Genomic DNA, 19,857 nt, shown 5'->3' with positions numbered 1-19,857 from the left:
ATAGATTAAAAATGTTGTCCTGAGTTTAAAAACACCCAGTGTTTACGTGCTTTTTTTCAAGTTATAGGGCTGTTATTGCCGTTTCAAAATATGCATTTTTAAAATGTATAAATAGTGACATTGTAACATTGTTATCTTTCATAAATCTCTGAATCACAGCCCACATGTACATTATTGCTATTTTTTTTTTTTAAGTAGACAACCCAGGGTATTCAATATGGGGTATATCCAGTCTTTTATTAACCCCTTAAGGACCGCTGACGGTTAAGGACCGTCAGCAGTAAAACGTGCGTTTGGACCGCTGACGGTCCTGAACCGTCATAACGGTTTTGGGCAACTTACCTGATCGCCGTCGGTCCCACGGCGGCGATCAGCTCTCCTCCCGGTCCAGGGGGACTGCCTGTCTGCCCGGGCAGTCCCCCCTCGGCAGATCAGGACCCCACGGCCATGTGATCACTCGATCACATGACCGCAATAGGGGTCTGTGTATCTGCCTGCAGGGGGACTGTCTGTGCTGACAGGCAGTCTCCCTGCATCTGTAAAATCATAAAATAAAGTGTAAAAAAAAAAAATCAGTGTAAAAAAAATAATAATATGTGTATATATATATGCTATATATACATGTATTATATCTATATATACCTATATATAATATTTGTATATATATCATATATATATATAATGTCACACTAAGTGTATTTTTATATTTATATATACGTATATTAATATAAAAATACACTTATATTTAAATTACACACGAATATATACAATATATATAATAACTATATATATGGTATATATATATATATATATATTATTATAAAATACAAATAATATGTTAATAAAAATAAATAACAAAAAATACAAATAATTTTTAATAATTAAAAAAAAATTATATATATATATTCAATTTTATTCTAACAGTATTTTGATATTGATATATATATATTTATATCAAAATACACTTAGAATGTAATGATATATATATCTATGTATAAATAAATAAATACAAATAATACGAAATATACATATGTCCACATACATAATTACATAAATAATTTCATAAATATACACGTAGACGTCAAATATATAAATATGTATATATATTAAAATTCTACGTGCATATTTATGTAATATTTTTACCTAATTAAGTAATTTTAATGATTGCAATTTGAGGGACCTGCCTGCCAACCCAGGCCAAAAGTCCAGATAATTTAATTTGCTAGCACTGTGTTTAACCCTGTAACTTTCTATGACACCCTAAATCCTGTACATGGGGGTACTGTTTTACTCGGGAGACTTTGCTGAACACAAATATTAGTGTTTCAAAACAGTAAAACATATCACAGCGATGATATTGTCAGTGAAAGTGAAGTTTTTTGCATTTTTCACACACAAACAGCTCTTTCACTGAGGATATTATTGCTGTGATATATTTTACTGTTCTGATACACTAATATTTGTGTTCAGCGAAGTCTCCTGAGTATAACAGTACCCCACATGTAGAGGTTTTATAGTGTTTGTGAAAGTTACAGGGTCAAATATAAGGCTTGATTTTACTTTTTTTTTTTTTATTGAAATTTGTCAGATTGGTTAAGTTGCCTCTGAGAGCGTATGGTAGCCAAGGAATGAGAATTAGCCCCATGATGGCATACCATTTGCAAAAGAAGACAACCCAAGGTATTGCAAATGGGGTATGTTCAGCCTTTTTTAGTAGCCACTTAGTCACAAACACTGGCCAAAGTTAGCGTTTTTTGCATTTTTAACACACAAACAAATATAAATGCTAACTTTGGCCAGTGTTTGTGACTAGGTGGCTACTAAAAAAGACTGGACATACCCCATTTTGAATACCCTGGGTTGTCTACTTTAAAAAATATGTACATGTTAGGTGTGTTTCGGGGATTTATGACAGATAACGGTGTAACAATGTCACTATTGATACATTTAAAATATATATATATTGAAACAGCAATTTCCTACTTGTATTTATAGGCCTATAACTTGCAAAAAAAAAGCAATAAAGCATGTAAACACTGGGTGTTTTTAAACTCGGGACAAAATTTTGAATCTATTTAGCAGTTTTTTTCATTAGCTTTTGTAGATAAGTAAAAGATTTTTCAAGTAAAAGTCCAAAAACATGTTTTTTTTTTTTTTTCACCATATTTTATTATTTTTTTTAAATACAATATATGACATAATATAAATACTGGTATGTAAAGAAAGCCCTTCTTGTCGTGAAAAAAACAATATATAACTTGTATGGGAACCGTAAATGAGAGAGCGGAAAATTACAGCTAAACACAAACACCACAAAAGTGTTAAAACTGCTCTGGTCCTTAACGTACAAACATCGCAAAAACAGGCCGGTCCTTAAGGGGTTAATCTAAGGATATTTTGACACTTTCTATGCAGCCATTTTACCACCAATCTTTGCCAAACTTCGTATAGGTATTTTTTTTTTTCTCACATTCATTGCAATTCAGGTATAAATTCACAGATCCTGTTATGTATCACTGCCAAACAACAGCCCGATGTTCAGCAATATCTCCTGAGTACAGTGATAGCGCCCATGCATAGGTTTGCTGGATTGTTTGGGGGCTAAAAGGCCACGATTGAGACTTGTGCGTGTCAGTTTTTTAACTTGATATATAGGTATGGTTGGCCTAGGTTCAGTTTGGTGTATTTTTGCATCCCCCAGTTAATGTTACCATCATGAAAGTATATATTTTTATACAGTAGACATGCCAGGGTATTGTATATGGTGTGTTTTAACATCCTTCCCCAAACCATTGTGCTAAAAAAAAAAAAAAATATTCAGAGAACATGCATGGTGGTAGTTTTTGAATTTTGTATTTTGATTTTAGCCAGCTGGTTATATGTTACTGCCAGAAAATACCCCAGTTTGTTTTCTGCAAAGTCCCCTGAGTACACCAATGCCCCCATGCATTGGTTTGCCACAATTTTACAGTAACACATTTTGGACTTGCCCATTTTGGCTGAATAAAGTTTGCTTGCTTTGCTTTGAGTGTGTTGAGTGTGGTGCATTTTTACATCCCCAAAGTTGAATTTATGGTTTGAAAGTACATATTTTTATAAAGTAGACATCCAAGATTATAGAAGATGGGGTGTTTTCACTTCTTTCCCCCAACCATTTTGCCCCGAAAATTCAGAGAAAGGGTGTGGTGGTAATTTTTAAATCCTGTTTTTTATGCACACATCTGGTTTTGGCCAGCCGGTTACATGTTACTGCCAGAAAACTTTTTTTTAACAAAAAGTGCAGGTATCAAATGCACCTTTAGCAGCAATCTCTAAACTAACTCCTGCAAAAAGAATCTAACTGGAGATTTGGGGGAAGGAAACTGACTAACTAAAATTTGCCACTTTCAAAAGAAACAAACAAACAAACAAACAAACAAAAATCAGAAACAAGTATTACAAAAAGGTATGTTCTGTGTGGTAGAGCTTAAACCATGTTCCAATACACAGTCCAGGTTTTGACGGTCAATCGGGACAGTGAAAGGGGGTGTCTGTCCTTTTCTTTTTTTATAACAGACCCGGCAACGTTTCTGGGGATTTGTTTTTTTTTGCAGTTGGCGGTATCATAAAAATAAAATGTGAAGCACCAATTCTGGACTCCATCACCCCCACTCTCACCATCACCTCCCCTCCTTCACACTATTATAAACTATACAAACACACACACACAGACACACACTTATACATGTGTGTCTGTGGATCTGTATGTGTATCTCTATGTGTCAGTGTGTGTATGTCTATGTATCATTGTGTCTATATGTGTGTCAGTGTTTGTCTGTATCTGTGAATGACTGTGTTTCTATGTAACTGCATGTGTGTACCTATGTGTCTGTGTACCAGTGTGTGTATATGTGCATACATCTCAGCCTTTCACCTACACTACATACAAATACAACCCTGCATCCAAATGACAACACTACATAAAAACACACCACCCTGTTCAAAAACCACACTACAGAAAAATGCACGCCTGCAATCAAATGCCAATATGTGCAAACACATCCGTACAGTCACTCACACATACTCCATACAAAAAAAATTCAAACACACAAACACTACTCGGTGCTAAACACATTAAAAACAAAAGTGGGTGTTTTTTACATTTTTAAGCTGGGGAGGGAGGGGGAGAGCATGCCAAATATAAGATCCACCCCGGGTGCTAAATTCTCCAGGTACGCCCCTGTCTGAAACACTTCTGGCAACAAACATCTGCCTGGCAGATAGTAACCGCGGGATATCGCTCCCGCCACTCGTTTTCCGTTATGACCGTCACCGGTCCTCAATGGTATTTTTCCGATGACAGCCCTGACCCGTCAGCGGCTCTTAAGGGGCTAACCTACAATCAGTAAAACTTTGCAGTCACATGCTTGCACATCAAGGGTGAATTTATACCAGGCAGAGCTGCATTTTCACTCGCAATTAAAATTACTGATTATTGGGCCTCCCTTTAAAAATACTTATTGGAAACCGGGACATATACACACATATATGTACGTATATCCTCAAGAAACCAAGAAATAGTTTGCTTTGTGTTGTGGCCTTATTTTTGAGTCATTTCTATATAGGTACATAACGTGCCCTTTCCTAGGAATCTGTTAACCCCTTAAGGACACATGACGTGTGTGACACGTCATGATTCCCTTTTATTCCAGAAGTTTGGTCCTTAAGGGGTTAAGTAACGTTCTACAGCCCTGAACTCAAGTCTCTAATAAAAAGGTCGGAGCACAGAAAGAACACGTTCTAAATTACAGTGAAATCTAGATTGTGTTTAAAACGCAGTACTTACCAGGTAGCTGATATACGGGAGATACTGATAAGTTAGGAATGGCTCTCCATAAAGATGAGCCATATACATTAAACAGTCCAGTACTGGCTTAGATAACTGATCGCCACATAATGGTCTTTTAACATTTAATGGGCTATTCTCCTCCCCTGTAGGTAGAAACTGTTGTCTTTGATGACCTGATAATACAAAAATTAAATAAATAAAAAATAATAAACAACACATTAAGGTTTACATCTTGTAAAAAACCCAACAAACAGCTTTTACGGTCTTCAAGGAACACTCCGGTCCCCTGAACCACCTTGGCTTACTAAAGTGCTTTATGCGTGAAGAGTAGATTTACTTTTTTCATTTTATAAAAAGTTAAGATTTCAATAGAAATTGGCACTATTCTAAATGGTCACACACCCCCTGGCTGTCAGACAACCGACCCTGCCTTACAAAGACTTCTCATTGAGTTGCATTGGAAAGTCTGTGATTGGACAGACACACAAAGTCTGGGATAGGCAGCCAAGGCTGCAGACAAGAGATCGGCAGCTTTTGTAATCCGGTTATAGGTAAACTCCAAATAAAAAAAAAATGCATGCATGTTTTCATTGTGGGGTAAATCTACTAAAAAGGGATTTATTATTTTCTTTGGTCTTTGGGCAGGGGAATGTCCCTTTCAGTTTCCTGTGCCTGCATTAGACCTGCTCATACTGAGAATAAACACTGTATATCATTTTACCGTGCATAGTAATTATCACATCTACTCTCATATCCAGATAGGTAAAGAATTGGGAATCAACAAACCATTCCCCATGCAATTTGTTTTCTTAAGAGTTTATCCTCAGAGTTATTATTATTTATATAGCGAAAGCAAATTCCGTAGCGCTGTACAATGAGAGTTAAATATTTCTAAAATAATTATTTATATTCTATAAATAATCATTTTAGCAATGCAAGTTATGCATTATATTGCTAAAATGAGCACAAATAGTTAAACAACATAAAAAAATATATAACATTGTAAAATAAAAAGCAATAATTAATTACCAACATAGCAGGACGTGAGCAATCGCAGCAGATTCCTGGCAACGGAACGAGAGGTTACCGTTGGACCCAGTTTGGCCGAGAGCCACCTTACCATGTTACAGGCCGTATCTGTAAAACAAAGAGGCAATCTGATGGTCACACACTATACAGGAAACACGCCTGCCTGGCTCAACTGTGCACAATGCTTCACTGTCGAGGAAAAATAGGTCTCCAATGGATATTAGCAAATAGGCAAACAATGCAAATAATAAACAACACAAATTTTCAGATCTTTTGCACTTCTTGGTCAAAACAAAATAAATTTGTTAACTTTTTTTTTTACGTAACAGAGAAAATGCAAAGAGTGGAAAAAGGAAGTGTTATGTGCAAAAGCAGTTAAACAAGGGAGATAGATACCCCACTTAAAATGGTTAAAACTCTCCTTTATTCCAGCACTGCAAATTGACCATCTCAGCCAATCCACTAGGAAAGCATTGGGAGACTAATGGGCATGCGCAGCAAAATGCATCTGCTCACAGAGATGCATTCAATCAATGCAGAGTGTGGAGAAGCTGAGCTGACCCAGGAAGCACCTCTAGAGGCAGTCTCAGTGAGTTTCTCTGAAAAGGCAGTGTTTGCATTAAAATGCCTGCATGAACTGACTATATACACAAGAATAACTACATTCAGCTGTAGTTGTTCTGGTGACTATAATGTCCCTTTAATACAAATGACAAGATATTTTCATTTGAAGGACCACTATAAGCAACCAGACCTCTTCAGATCAATGAAGCGGTCTGGGTGCCAGGTCCCTCTAGTTTTAACCCTGCAGCTGTAAACATAGCAGTTTCAGAGAAACTGCCATGTTTCACTGAGGGTTAATCCAGCCCCTAGTGGTTCTCTCACAATTCTTACTGTGAAAAATCACAGTGAGAAGACACTGGACGTCCATAGGAAAGCATGAAGCAATGCTTTTATATGGGCTGTTTGAATGTGCGCGCGGCTCTTGCTGCGCATGTGCATTCGAATCTGACGTTGGCAGGGGGTGGAGAGTTCCCCAGAAAGGTAAGTGGCTGAAGGGGTTTTATTGGATATTCACCCTAGAACAAAAAACAAATTTACAAAAGATAAATAAAAAAAAAAAAGGGAAACTACGTGCTATGCTGTGGCCTGCGTGTCACCAATGTATGATTGACTGAACACCACTTTTTAACCCCTTCAGCCCAGCGGGAGAGGGGCACCTAACGACCCTATAGTGCCAGGAAAATGAGTTTGTCCAATTTGAAATCTTTTTTTTTTTTTTGTAAATATATTTTTATTGAAGTTTTCAATTGTTAATAACTTTGAGTAAACGTCAGTTAGGACACGCAGGTCCCGTCAGTATGAAACATTAACAATCATATTACGAAGTGGTGTTCGGTCAATCATACATTGGTGACACGCAGGCCACTGCATAGCACGTAGTTTCCCTTTTTTTTTTTAATTTATCTTTTGTAAATTTGTTTTTTGTTCTAGGGTGAATATCCAATAAAACAGGGCGACACAGTATTTACATAGCAAGATAGTGAGACACGCAGGTCTCCATTGTCCTCTGTCCGGAGTTAGACCACCCGTTCAAGTGTTTTGGATTCGCAGATTTAGTTTGATTAAGCTTACGTTGGAGTCTAGACTAAGCATAACCGTATTGCGGTTTAAGTTTTAGGTAGCGTGTGTAACTTGTCTGCCTGTAGTTAGATATGCTGCAGAGTTCTACATCAGTAGTTATGAGCGACAAGACGCGCAGGTCTCTTCAACGTTTGGTTAGGGGGATATTCAATGTAGCCTTTGTACTACCCACACCTTGGGGTGTGTTTTAGTCCGTTGGTGTCTTCTATGGGTGTGGGGTGGTCCAGTGAGGGATGGTATGTCTCCCTTGTATCATGGTCATGTCTTTGCCCAATATATGTATTGGGTGTTGCTTGCCTCCTCGAGTAGATTGGGGGGCGGTCAGCTCAGTGGTGTGTGTCATTTGTCCTGTGTTCAGTCATCTCTCCAGAGACCTGGTGTGGAGGCTGGTACCCGCAGGGGTTCACCTGTGTGTCTTAGTCCCCCGTCCTTTATAGCTTGTGCCACAGTTCCCCTTCGTGTGGTGTGTTAGTATTTGGTCGTTTTCGACCTGGTGGGTTTCTGCACGTCTGAGTTCCTGTGGGAATTTGTGGTGTGTCTGTGTTTCGTCAAGTGTTTACTTCCCACGACTTTTCAGTTTGTGGTTCAGTGTGTGTGGTGTTGGCTAGTGAGTCGCCCACCCTCATGTCCAGTATAACCGTCTCAGTTACCCCTGTTTTGTCGTACGTCCACTGGGGTGGGTGTCTAATGCGTTCCCCCCCGACGCCTGTCTATCTGAAACCTCCGTTTCTTGGGTGTCTTATCTTGTGTCTGGTTGAGCCTCTAGTTTCATATTTGTGTGTTGGACCCTACGGTCAGAGGCGTGGCAATTTTAAAACTTTTTGACCTTATTAAAAAAAAAAAAAAAAAAACATACAATGAAGTACTTAATAACCACAGTCAAGTAGGGTCGTATAGACAATTTAAATGGTATCTTGGGAAACACCATATTCATATAATCCAGTCACATTTGGCAGTTAGTATTTATGTACAAAATGGTTATTTTTCAGTTTAACATTCTCAATAAGCAGATTCTTGCTGTGCAAATACTTATCAGTGACCTTCCTGAGGCAGTTTATAAGGTGTGGCATTTATGTCCGTGAAAAGCTAGAATAAAAGTACAAGATAACAGCTGTGTCAACATTCTATAAGCAACTCACCATTACAACTATAACTCACTATTAAAAGTTACATTCCACATGATAACCACGCTCTACTCCCACCTCTGTTCTACCACAAAAGGACTGGGCCGACCTACACTACACCACCAAGTGGGAATCAGACCTAGGTGAAACGCTAGAAGGGATAAACTGGCAAAATATCTGGGAGGCCAACGGAAAAAGTTCTATATGTGTCACAATGCAAGAACAATCCTACAAAACCATGTTCCGATGGTACACCACACCAGTTCAATTATATCACATGAAAAAAAACACATATGGACCTTTGCTGGCGACTTTGCTGCGCCAAAGGTACATACATACACATGTGGTGGACTTGCCCTAAAGTGACAAAATTCTGGAGAGACGTGCATACACTGGCCTCCCGGATACTGACCGGACCAGTCGAACTAGACCCATGGGCATTCCTACTAACAAAACCCGTAGACAACTGGCCCCGGCCGGAACAACAATTATTTAATAAACTAGCCCTAGCAGCAAGGCGGACCCTGGCCCAAACGTGGCTCCAGCCCACCACACCCCCCATGACCTTAATAATCCACAAAGTGAAAGAATGCTATATAATGGACAAGCTAACGGCCCAAATAAGAGGCTCCTTAAAATCATTTTCCAAGACATGGGAACCATGGGAGAATTACATTGATACAAACCGAACAAAACAAACGCGTCGACTACATCGGACTCAACGACCAAGATAATACCCAGAATCCCCCACCTCACTCCACCCTCCCACACCTTCACAACTCAACTCTTTCTCTATTAGACCGAGACTTCCGGTAACTCTGTCTACTTCTTGTATTAGACTGTATTATCACATATAAATACAATTTTATATAGGTCTGTTTTGGTATTAAAAAAAAACAAACAAACAAAAAAAAAAAACTGACAGATAAAGAACACCTACTCTTGCACATACGGCTTCTGCGCAAGCCATTCATAGAAATGTCACGGTATAATGGAACATTCGGCTTCTACGAAAGCCACCTACAGAAATGCTATAAAACGTTTCAAGTTCTGTCAGCGAACAAATAAAGAATTTAAAAAATAAAAGTTACATTCCAGACCCCTAAACCACTTTAACTTGCTTGAAACCTGTGTGTGAAGAGTGTGTCCTCTTTATTTTACAAAAAGTACAGATTTTAATAGAGATTGTCACTTTTATAAATTAACCTGGCTACACACCCTTGGCTTTCAAGCACACAACCGGTCCGGTTACTTCCTGGTCTGGTTAGCTCAGTGGAACTAAACTCAAGAGGCAGCAATTGCTCACAGCACCTGCCTTGCAAATACTTTCTGATTGGACGGACACAGAAAGTCTGGGCTACGTTCAGAAGTTAAAATTTTTGAAACTTCATATTTACTAAACAGTGATTTGTATTTATTTTATATTTGGGCAGTGGAGTGTCCATTTAAGTAACTGAATCTCTCCTTCTTTAATATTAACAAACATTCCGAGAACCATAAACACTATAATGGGCGGACGCTATCCATTGTAAGTAGTCAAATCATGTTAGAACAGTTTTAATTCTTAAAGGGACACTTTAGTCACCAGAACAACTACAGCTTATTGAATTTGTTCTGGTGAGTAGAATCATTACCTTCAGGCTTTTTGCTGCGAACACTGTCTTATCAGAGAAAATGCAGTGTTTACATTACAGCCTAGTGATAACTTCACTGGCCACTCCTTAGATGGCTGTAAGAGATCCTTCCTGGGTCACGGCTGACTAAAATGCATCCAAACATTCAGTGTCTCCTCCCTCTGCATGCAGACACAGAACTTTCATCATAGAGATTAATTGATTCAATTCATGAGGAGATGCTGATTGGCCAGGGCTGTGTTTGAATCATGCTGGCTCTGCCCCTGATCTGCCTCTTTGTCAGTCTCATCCAATCCTATGGGGAAGCATTGTGATTGGATCAGGCTACCACTTCTGATGTCAGCAGGCAGGTCTAAAAGGAAACAGGCACAAAGCATGCAGCTGCAGACTTGAACACAAGGAAGATTTACTATATTTAGGGAGGCATGAGGGGTCCAGGGCGCTAGATGGTGGTTTTAACACTATAGGGTCAGGAATACATGTTTAACACTGCTCTGCAGCATGGGTGTGGCTTGCTGTGCTACGGAACGAATGCATGTCGTAGGTGCTCCGATTCCACATAGCGCGAAGATCAGCCAGTTTTATTGTGTCAAGATAGCAATTTTTTTCTGGGATGTTTTCATTTGTATTAAGATGTATACCCCTGCATAACTTATCTGCCATGTTGCCTGCTAAATCAGCGTGGTCTCAAAGGCAGTCAAACAAAATCGGTATCGGGCAGATCAAAAGGGTGTCTATCACTTCACCAACATTGGATACGACGTCAGACGCAAAGGTTACACATCACAGCCAGTGGTGTATCCTGGTTTTGTCCTGCCCTAGGCAGGACAAAACTCAGGCGCCCCCCTCCGCCCACGCCACCCCCACCCAACCCTTCCCCCGCCCCGCCTTCTAAATACACACACACACACACATTCACTGACAGATACGCATACACTAGCTAACAGACACACACACACTCACTAACAGACACACACACACTAAAAGACACACACACACTAACAGACACACACCGACAGACATCCACCGACAGACATCCACCGACAGACATCCACCGACAGACATCCACCGACAGACATCCACCGACAGACATCCACCGACAGACATCCACCGACAGACATCCACCGACAGACATCCACCGACAGACATCCACCGACAGACATCCACACACACTTTTTTATTTTTTTTTATTTAACCCCCCCCCCCAGCCTCCTTACCTTTGGGAATGCTGGGGGGGGGGTTCCCTCTCTCCCTGGTGGTCCAGTGGCTGCTGGGCGGCGCTGGCGGGCGGCTGGCGAGGGAGCAGTTCCTCTGAGCTGTCTGCTCAGCTCCCTCGCGCGCCGCAGAGTGAGGCTGGGAGCCGGAATATGACGTCATATTCCAGCTCCCAGCCTCACTCTGCGGCGCGCGAGGGAGCTGAGCAGACAGCTCAGAGGAAGTGCTCCCTCGCAGCCACCCGCGCCGCCCAGCAGATCGCCCGCCCAGAGGGCTTGTCAGTTAGCCACAAGGCTAACAAGGCATTTGCCCTGGGCATTTGGGGGCGGCGTTTTTTGCCGCCCCCTGGAAAATGCCGCCCAAGGCAAATGCCTTGTTTGCCTCGCAGCTAATACGCCCCTGATCACAGCAGAGAGGACTCCCCGATTATGCAGAGATGAATACAGGCATTACAACAAAACTCCTGGCTGCAATACTACCAGATTTTCACTGAATTACAGCAGAGATAGAGAAATTAAGGAAATTGGTGAGAGGACTGAAAATCTTGAAAAGACGTTCAAGAAAACTTGCCAGTGTTGGCGAAGACACCTTCCAAGCTATCTCCAGATTGGAGGAAAGCTTTTCATCTTAAGCATCTCAAAATCTGGATTTTTTGGGGAACTATAGAGTTTTGCTCTCAACTAAAACACGTTATTTAGAACCTTAGGTTGTTGTTGCATTGGTGATGCAGACCCCCATGGAGAACCTGTTTTATTCCAATGGAGATCCGGACAAAACCTGGACTGTTGGTGGTTCTTGGGGACTGGCTTGGGAAACACCACCCTGGACTGATAGTATTGCTCAATTTAATGAATAAGCCCTGACCTGGAAGGTTTCGCAAGGGCGCATATACGTTCCCCCAAATTATGGTTTATGGACTTCAATAAATTCAGTTGTCAAACTAATTAATGGTCATCCAAAGCCTAGAATTCTGAATTTGCACTATTTCAGAAGATGCTATGACATCTATAAGTATAATAAGCAGTCAAAGTTAAATTACATAAGATCACATATTTCATTGCTATCACAAAATAAAAAAGAATCAGCAAGCATTTGAAAACAAAAAATAAATAAAATTACACAAAGGTATAAAAATATACTTTACCGATCAGTATCTTCTTCTCCTTTTCCTCTGTGTGGTTATTTATATCGGGCTCTTCTTCATCCAGGTCTCTGTTGTCACTGGCCTGGATAGTATCCACAGAGGCTTCAGTGTTGACAGACAATGTTAAGTCAGAAAGACCTGGAGAAGGTTCTCGGTCCTCCTCCTCTTCAGATTCTTCACTCTGCTTTAAATCTTGGCTACTACTATCTCCTGACTTCAAGCTTCCTTTCTCACGAAGGGAATCAATGTCTGCAACTTTTTCATCTCCTAAAGATACTTCACTTGCACTGCTTTTGTCACTCAGTCTCCCCAAACTGAGAGACTCTTGCTCTTGAGACTGAAGAGGTTCAGTGACATACAGCCCATTCTGGAAATCCTCATTCTCCGTCAGGTAAACCTGATCATGAAAGCTGACTCCAGACGTGTAGTCGAGGAGTTCATGAGATGATGTACTGTGATCTACATTGTTCTGCCTTCCATCAAAGTCACATGTGACTGGGCTGTCACCACCACTTTCCTCATCCTCTGCACCTCCTGAAAGAAGTTTGCCTTCCTCTCCAGAACTCTCAACTCCAACAAGTATCTGCAGAACATGGGTCAGTAGATTAGAAATGAATGCTTGCAAACCCAAACGTACTATTAGCTGTGCTACAAAGCAGTCTGTATAAAGATAAAATCTTCCATAAAGGTAAACAGGGTTTTCATAAGAAGCGATAAGAGGCTTTAGAAGATACTTGCTTGCATTTTTAGGTCCCAAAGCTTTGGCTATAGGTTCAAAAAGATACCAGGCAGCATACACAGCAGTGCTTTCTTCAGTCATTAGAGACAAGACAAATGGGAGAAGTATTTCTAATCCTTCAGGAGTGATATCACAAAGAATACCATCTATTTGCTGCCACAGTTGAAAAACAAGCTCCCGGCCTTGGCTCTCATCTTCAACACTTCTTGACAGGTAAGTTAATATAAATCTGTGCAGGTTTGGGAAATAAGTTGGGAAAGGGACAACAGAGCAAAAAGGGCTGACGAGCTGTGAAGGACATGGTGGAGGAAGACCATTAGAGATGTGTGGAAAATCATAAAGGTGAACACAGGAATCTGTATAAACACGTTTTAGCAGAACATCCTCTGGTACATGCAGCTGCAACAATATCTCTAGCAACTGCAAGAGAGGTGTTGGAATTTCTTTTTGATGGTGTCTACTGAGATTCCGTACTAGAAGATAGCGGTCCAATAAGGAAGCTTTGGGAGTTCTTGTGTGGATCTTTGACGCAAATATTATCTCTGCAATCATGATACCCAATGCCTGCATATCTCTCTGGAAGAAATCAAACATAGTTAGAGGAAGAGTGTTTTGAGATTTGGTCACTGGGAGGATGGCACTGTGTAAACCTCGAACCAAGAAGTTATCCAGTCTTTCTAGCTCTTCCAGTGCCTGTATAGGATTAAATCCCTCAGGTAATACAATTTTTCCATCACTATCACTCATTACAGTTCTGCTTTGTTTAATTGTCCTATTTGCCTGCAGCCTGTTGTCAACTGGCAGCATACTCACACTAGTACTTTGAAAAGAGGGTATGGAGGCCAGATCAATGCTTTTTGCCGATCCCCCAATAGAATCTAGCGCTTCAGTTCCTTGTTCTAAATCCTCATCACCAGTGGATACTTTATCAGCAGTCCACACGGTCTCGCACAGAGTAGCCTCTAGCACAAGCCCATTGACTATGTGTTTATCTTCATATACATTCATTTCACTAATGTTTACACTGGGTAGTATTGTAGGAGGCTCCAACAAAGAGTATCCAGAACCTAGTAAACGTTTTGGATGTGGTTGGTCAAAGAGCTGCACAACTCCATAGCAAGTCAGATTAGTATGATTATCCACCAGATGAAGACAAACGTTCTTTTCTTTGACTGCATTTTTACCAGTTAATTTATACCCAAATGTCAGATCTATCCAGTGGTGAAGATCCTGAGAGACTTCCCTACTCTCCAGAAGAGCACGATGAACATTTATGAAGTCCTCATATGAGTTGCACCAGGATGGGATGTCAAGGTCTGGCATGTCAGGATGAATGGATTTAAAGATGGTAGGATCTGTATAAAACTCGGGAATGCATTCATCGGGGGTCCAGCTCTGCATTCTTTCCATGCTTCCTGGGTACTCATTTGGTTCCCATTGCGATCGTACATGATTGCACAGTACAGCCTTTGCCGTCCTCCTAGCTTTGTATACGTAGTAAGTGATGTCAGACAAGATATCGGAGATGTGATGAGGAACATGAAGCTGCTCTGTGCTGCTTCCTCCAGCTACAAATGCCTGCTTTGTCATTTCGTAGGTGAACTCTAGCTGCTTATCACCTTTGTTTAGACGGAATTTTGACTTCCTTAGGTCCCTGAATCTACCATTCTTGGTAGTGAAATCTATAACCCAAGGTAACACAGGATGGTAATTTGGATCTCCTTCTCTTCTGCCAGCCAGTTTATTCAGATACATAAGATAATCAAAATTGCTAACTTTTCCATTAATCCAGTCCATTACCAATTCCCTAAGCTCATTGTTGCATGAAGAACATAGGCCTACTGTGTTCACATTCTCTGGATCTGGTGATAAGACCTCCCCATTGCATGATATGGAATCTAATCTTTCGTAATCCTTGAAGTTAGGCCTCAGCTGACTGCATAGTTTCTCATCAACGGCCACACTGCATAAAGAGATTGCACCACAGGATAGCCCCTCTTTGTGACAGACTTTCAGTGCCTGCAATATATTGTAAATTATAAAGAGAACTTTGGCATGGCTGTTAGCAAGTTTTGCAGGACTAAAAGTGACAATGTCATACAAAGAATATTGTATATACGGAGAGATGATATACAACATATCTGAAGACTCAAGGAGAGCTTCCGCTGGGACAATATTGGGACAACACACCCGTCCCATAAATGTGGAATTCTCTGTAGAAGGAGATAAAGTTGTTGAACCCTTGTTTGTTGCAATAAAGGAACAGCCATAAAGCTTCTGCAGAGATGTTTTGAGTGCATCCAAGGCGGTTATACTTGGCACTTTGCTGACAGTCTCATATGGCTCTACATATGTCGATCTTGCCTTATACCACAAGTTTGTATAGTTTTGGAATGAGATATTATGCATGAACGTAATCAATGATTCGCAGTCCCCATCCTGTCCCTGTACAATGCCACTGTTTAAAGTGACAGGATAAGCCAGCTTATCTTTCCTTAGACAGTGGATCTCAACTCTGGTCCAGCCAGCTGGTAATTTGTGTACAGATCTTTGCAAAAAAGTCTGTATTTCGAAATGACTTAACCCTTCCGGCCTTGCACATAGCACTGGGACTGTTCTCCGCTCTTTCAGAGTTATAAGCCATTTCTGAGATACAAATGCTACACAATAGTCGCCATCTTCAACAGCTGAAAGCTGCTTTGGGTCAATGTTTAAGTCTTTTGTAATCGCAGACACCCACTCCATATTTGAACAGTGGCTAACAATCGTCTGTCTTATGGTCTTCCATTATATTATTCATACTGTGGGGAGAAAAAAAATAAATAGCTGAATTAATATAGAACTGTGACTAAGAAATTATTTGCACTTTCACAAGCAAACAGTGTTAAATTATAAATTTGTCCTTTACTTTTGCCTTAAATAGCATGGGACTGACAGTGTTACAGTGCATTCTGAAAAACCAAACATTTCATACATTGGCAAATATTGTGTTTATATAGACAATCAACAAAATACTAATCTAGTTATAACCGACATGTCAAGTCGCCATGTTTCCATCGTATTAACCCTTTAAGTTCTGATCGCCCACACTTACTATATATCATTTTGTTCAGGAGAAATAGGGTTTTAATGCTACATCAAATATGTATATGTAAACATAAATTAAAATGAATTAAATCTTTAAAAAAAAAAAAAACAGTGTGAGAAATTAGGAAATCGTGTTATTTTGAAGTTCTGCAGGGCATTTTAATTGTGAATGTTATAATATTTGTAGGTTTTACTGCAATACAATGTACATATTTTTGTTCAGCGGTATCTCACAAGTACAACAGTAACCCACATATTACAGGTTTTATGAGGTTTTGAAAAGTTAGAGCCAAATATAGGGCTTTCCTCTTTTCAGATTATACACATTGAAATATGCCTGATTGATTTGAATGGGCCTATGTTGTCTTTAAAAACTGTATGGCAGCCCAGAAATGAGAATTACCCCCATTATGGCATACCATTCGCCATGAAAACCCAGGGTTTTCAATATGGGTTACGTTCAGTCTTTTTTAGTAGCCACTTTGTCACAAACCCAAAGTTATTCATTTTTGTTTTTTTAATTTTTGCATTTTGCACCCAAAAACTACCCTTTCACCAGTATCATCCTCATCATATTTTTTACTGTTCTAAAATACTCATATTTGTTGGGTTTTGGAAAGTTACAGGATATACAAGGTGATTTTTTTTTTAAATATTATAATAATGCACACACATATACATACATATATATATATATATATATATATATATATATATATATATATATATATATATATATATATATATATATAAGAATTCACACCACATTTTTCACTTTCCTGTAGGTGAAAATTGTATAAGTAGTACATTACTTTCAAATGTAACAGAGATAATTAAATTGACACTAAAGGCACCAAAACTACTTCTGCATATTAAAGCAGTTTTGTGTGCAGATTATGCCCTGTAGTCTTACTACTCAATTCTATGTCATTTAGCACTTAAAGGAACACTATAGTGTTAACCATACAAACTTGTATTCCTGACACTATAGTGTTAAAAATGCAGATTAGGCCCCGGTTACCATTGGCACTCTTTAAAAATGCATTAAACTACTTTTTTCCAGCACTGCACAAATCCGTCGAGGCTGGCTCCACCTTCTTGGCTGAGATCAACAAATGTAATATTCTCAGCCAATCCAATACAAAACACCACGCTGCAGCAATCAGCATCCCCTCATAGAGATGCACTGAATAAATGCATCTCTATGAGGAACGTTTAGCGCCTCCAAGAAGCATCTCTAGTGACCATCTGAGTGACTGCCACTATTGGTATCCCTAGGCAATAATGTAAACACTGCTTTTTCCTCTTCAATGGCAGTATTTGCATTAAAAAGCCTGCAAGGACATACCAGAACAACTACATTAAGATTTAAACTATAGTGTCCATTTAACCTCCCTGGCGGTATTCCCGAGCGTGACTCGGGGTTAATTTTCGCTGCCAGAAGCGGTAACCCCGAGTCACGCTCAGGGTAGATAAGATTTCCTTACCTCCGCCGCAATCCGCTTCGGGAGGACTGCCTCACAGCCCAGGCAGCCCTCCCACGGCAAATCAGGCCCACGGGGGCCATGTGATCGCTCTCAAAGAGCGATCACATGGCCCTCTATAGCTGGCTGTGGATCTGCCAGCAGGGGGACTGTTTGAAATATCAGACAGTCCCCCTGCTGGTGGGAAGTATAAAAAAAATAAAAAAAGACGAGTAAAAATAAATTAAATATATTTTTATATATATATATATATATATATATATATATATTATATATATAATAGATGTACATATATATATTATATATAAATACGTATAATTAAAATAATAAATAAAATAATAAAATAAATAAATAAAATATTGAAACTAAATTTAATATAAATTATATATGCATATGTAATTTCATTCTAACTGTATTTTGTTATTAATATATATATATCGGTAACAAAATACACTTAGAATGACATTCTATATATATATATCTATATATATATAAAATACAAATAAGTGCAAATATATATATATATATATATATATATAAATACATATAATTACATAAAAGATTACATTAGTATACACGTAGAATTTAAATACCTATAAATGCATATATATTAAAATTCTACATGTATATTTAAATAATCTTTTAACGTAATTATGTGATTTGATTAATTAAAATTTGATTGACATGCCTGACATGGGGGCGGAACTGGGCGGGTAATTCAAATGCAAAAAAATGGTACCGCTTTTGGTACAAAATTCCTGACATAATCATACCGCCAGGGAGGTTAAATCACATTTTTATACAGCCTTAGCCACACCTCCCTGCATGTGACTTGCACAGCACTACTAAAACACATCTTGTTAATAATTTTTGCACATTCTGTTTAAATTTAGAATGCCTTATCTCCTGCTCTGTTAATTGCCTTCTGTATCCTACAGGAGCCTCCTTGAATCCTAAATGGCACCAAATAGAGCAGTGAAACTGCAGGAGCATGATCTATACACCAACACTGCTTTATTAAGCTAAAGTTGTTTTGGTGCCTAGCTTCTTCCTTTGTGTTTAAGTACTTAATATTTTCTCAGCACAAAGTAGATGAAATATGCATGGCAATGTACCTTTAAAAATGATTTAACCTAAAATGCAGAAATCCTGCATCTCAGCATTTCCAATAATCATGATATTCTGCAGAGACACTGTCGTTATACATAGTACAGTACTTTATTAAGTGGACTTGCTGCAAAAAACTTCTAGAAATGAGGCTATTCTCTCTTCCTCTATCTGAAACTTCATAAAAGAACCCAGTGCACTGCTAATGGTGTGCTGTATGTAATATATTGATTATTTCAGCCTCACTGGCACTTCACTGCAATGATGCATGCAGCATTCAACTTTTATGGAAAAGGCTAGAGAGATAACTGATCCAGCTCGCCTTGACTCACCTCTCCGTCAGGGAACACTGCTCCAGTACTTGAGATGAGCAAGGGGCTGCTGTGATCATAGGGGACTGGATTCAGCCATGTTAGATCAGCTGATACAGGTCATGTGACGGCAGCAGCTTCTCCCAATGCTGCCAGCATTCACATGGCAGGGGGTTAACTGGCAGCAAATACAGTCAATGGAGCAGTATGCAGGCAAAAGGCGGAGCAGCCATAGGAGGGATGGCAATAACTGAGCTACTTCCTATTTGGCAGCAGATCTGTCACATTGTCAGATCATGTGACTGCAGGAGGGGGGTCACATGATAAAGCAAACTATAATGGGGAAACAAATGCATAGACAATGCTTCTCCTGACTTATTGCCCCCTGTAACCATCAAGAGAGGAACACAAGGGGTTAACACAGCAAGCAAAGGCCATTTAGTTTAATTATTTATTAGTTGCAACTCTCTGCTGTAGTACTGCTGGATGTGGAGTAAGTGGGAAGGAAAGC

At 39.5% G+C, this 19,857-nt stretch overlaps 1 protein-coding gene across 1 annotated transcript in view; it reads right to left on the bottom strand.

The window, feature by feature from the left end:
* Positions 1-19,580, bottom strand: part of WDR81 (WD repeat domain 81) — a 54,134-nt gene extending 34,554 nt beyond the window's left edge. Inside the window, exons 1-4 of the mRNA XM_063443860.1 lie at positions 19,368-19,580; positions 12,619-16,158; positions 5,858-5,965; positions 4,826-5,001 (exon numbers count right to left, since the gene is read on the bottom strand). Coding sequence (XP_063299930.1) covers positions 4,826-5,001; positions 5,858-5,965; positions 12,619-16,102 — 3,768 coding nt within the window. The 5' untranslated portion in view covers positions 16,103-16,158; positions 19,368-19,580. The remainder of the gene's footprint in view (positions 1-4,825; positions 5,002-5,857; positions 5,966-12,618; positions 16,159-19,367) is intronic.
* Positions 19,581-19,857: the final 277 nt, after the last annotated feature.

This window comes from Pelobates fuscus, chromosome 1, assembly GCF_036172605.1.
Source record: "Pelobates fuscus isolate aPelFus1 chromosome 1, aPelFus1.pri, whole genome shotgun sequence".
NCBI classification, from domain to species: domain Eukaryota; kingdom Metazoa; phylum Chordata; class Amphibia; order Anura; family Pelobatidae; genus Pelobates; species Pelobates fuscus.
Note: the sequence above shows the minus strand (reverse complement) of the source record. Positions and strands in the feature narration are given on the sequence as shown.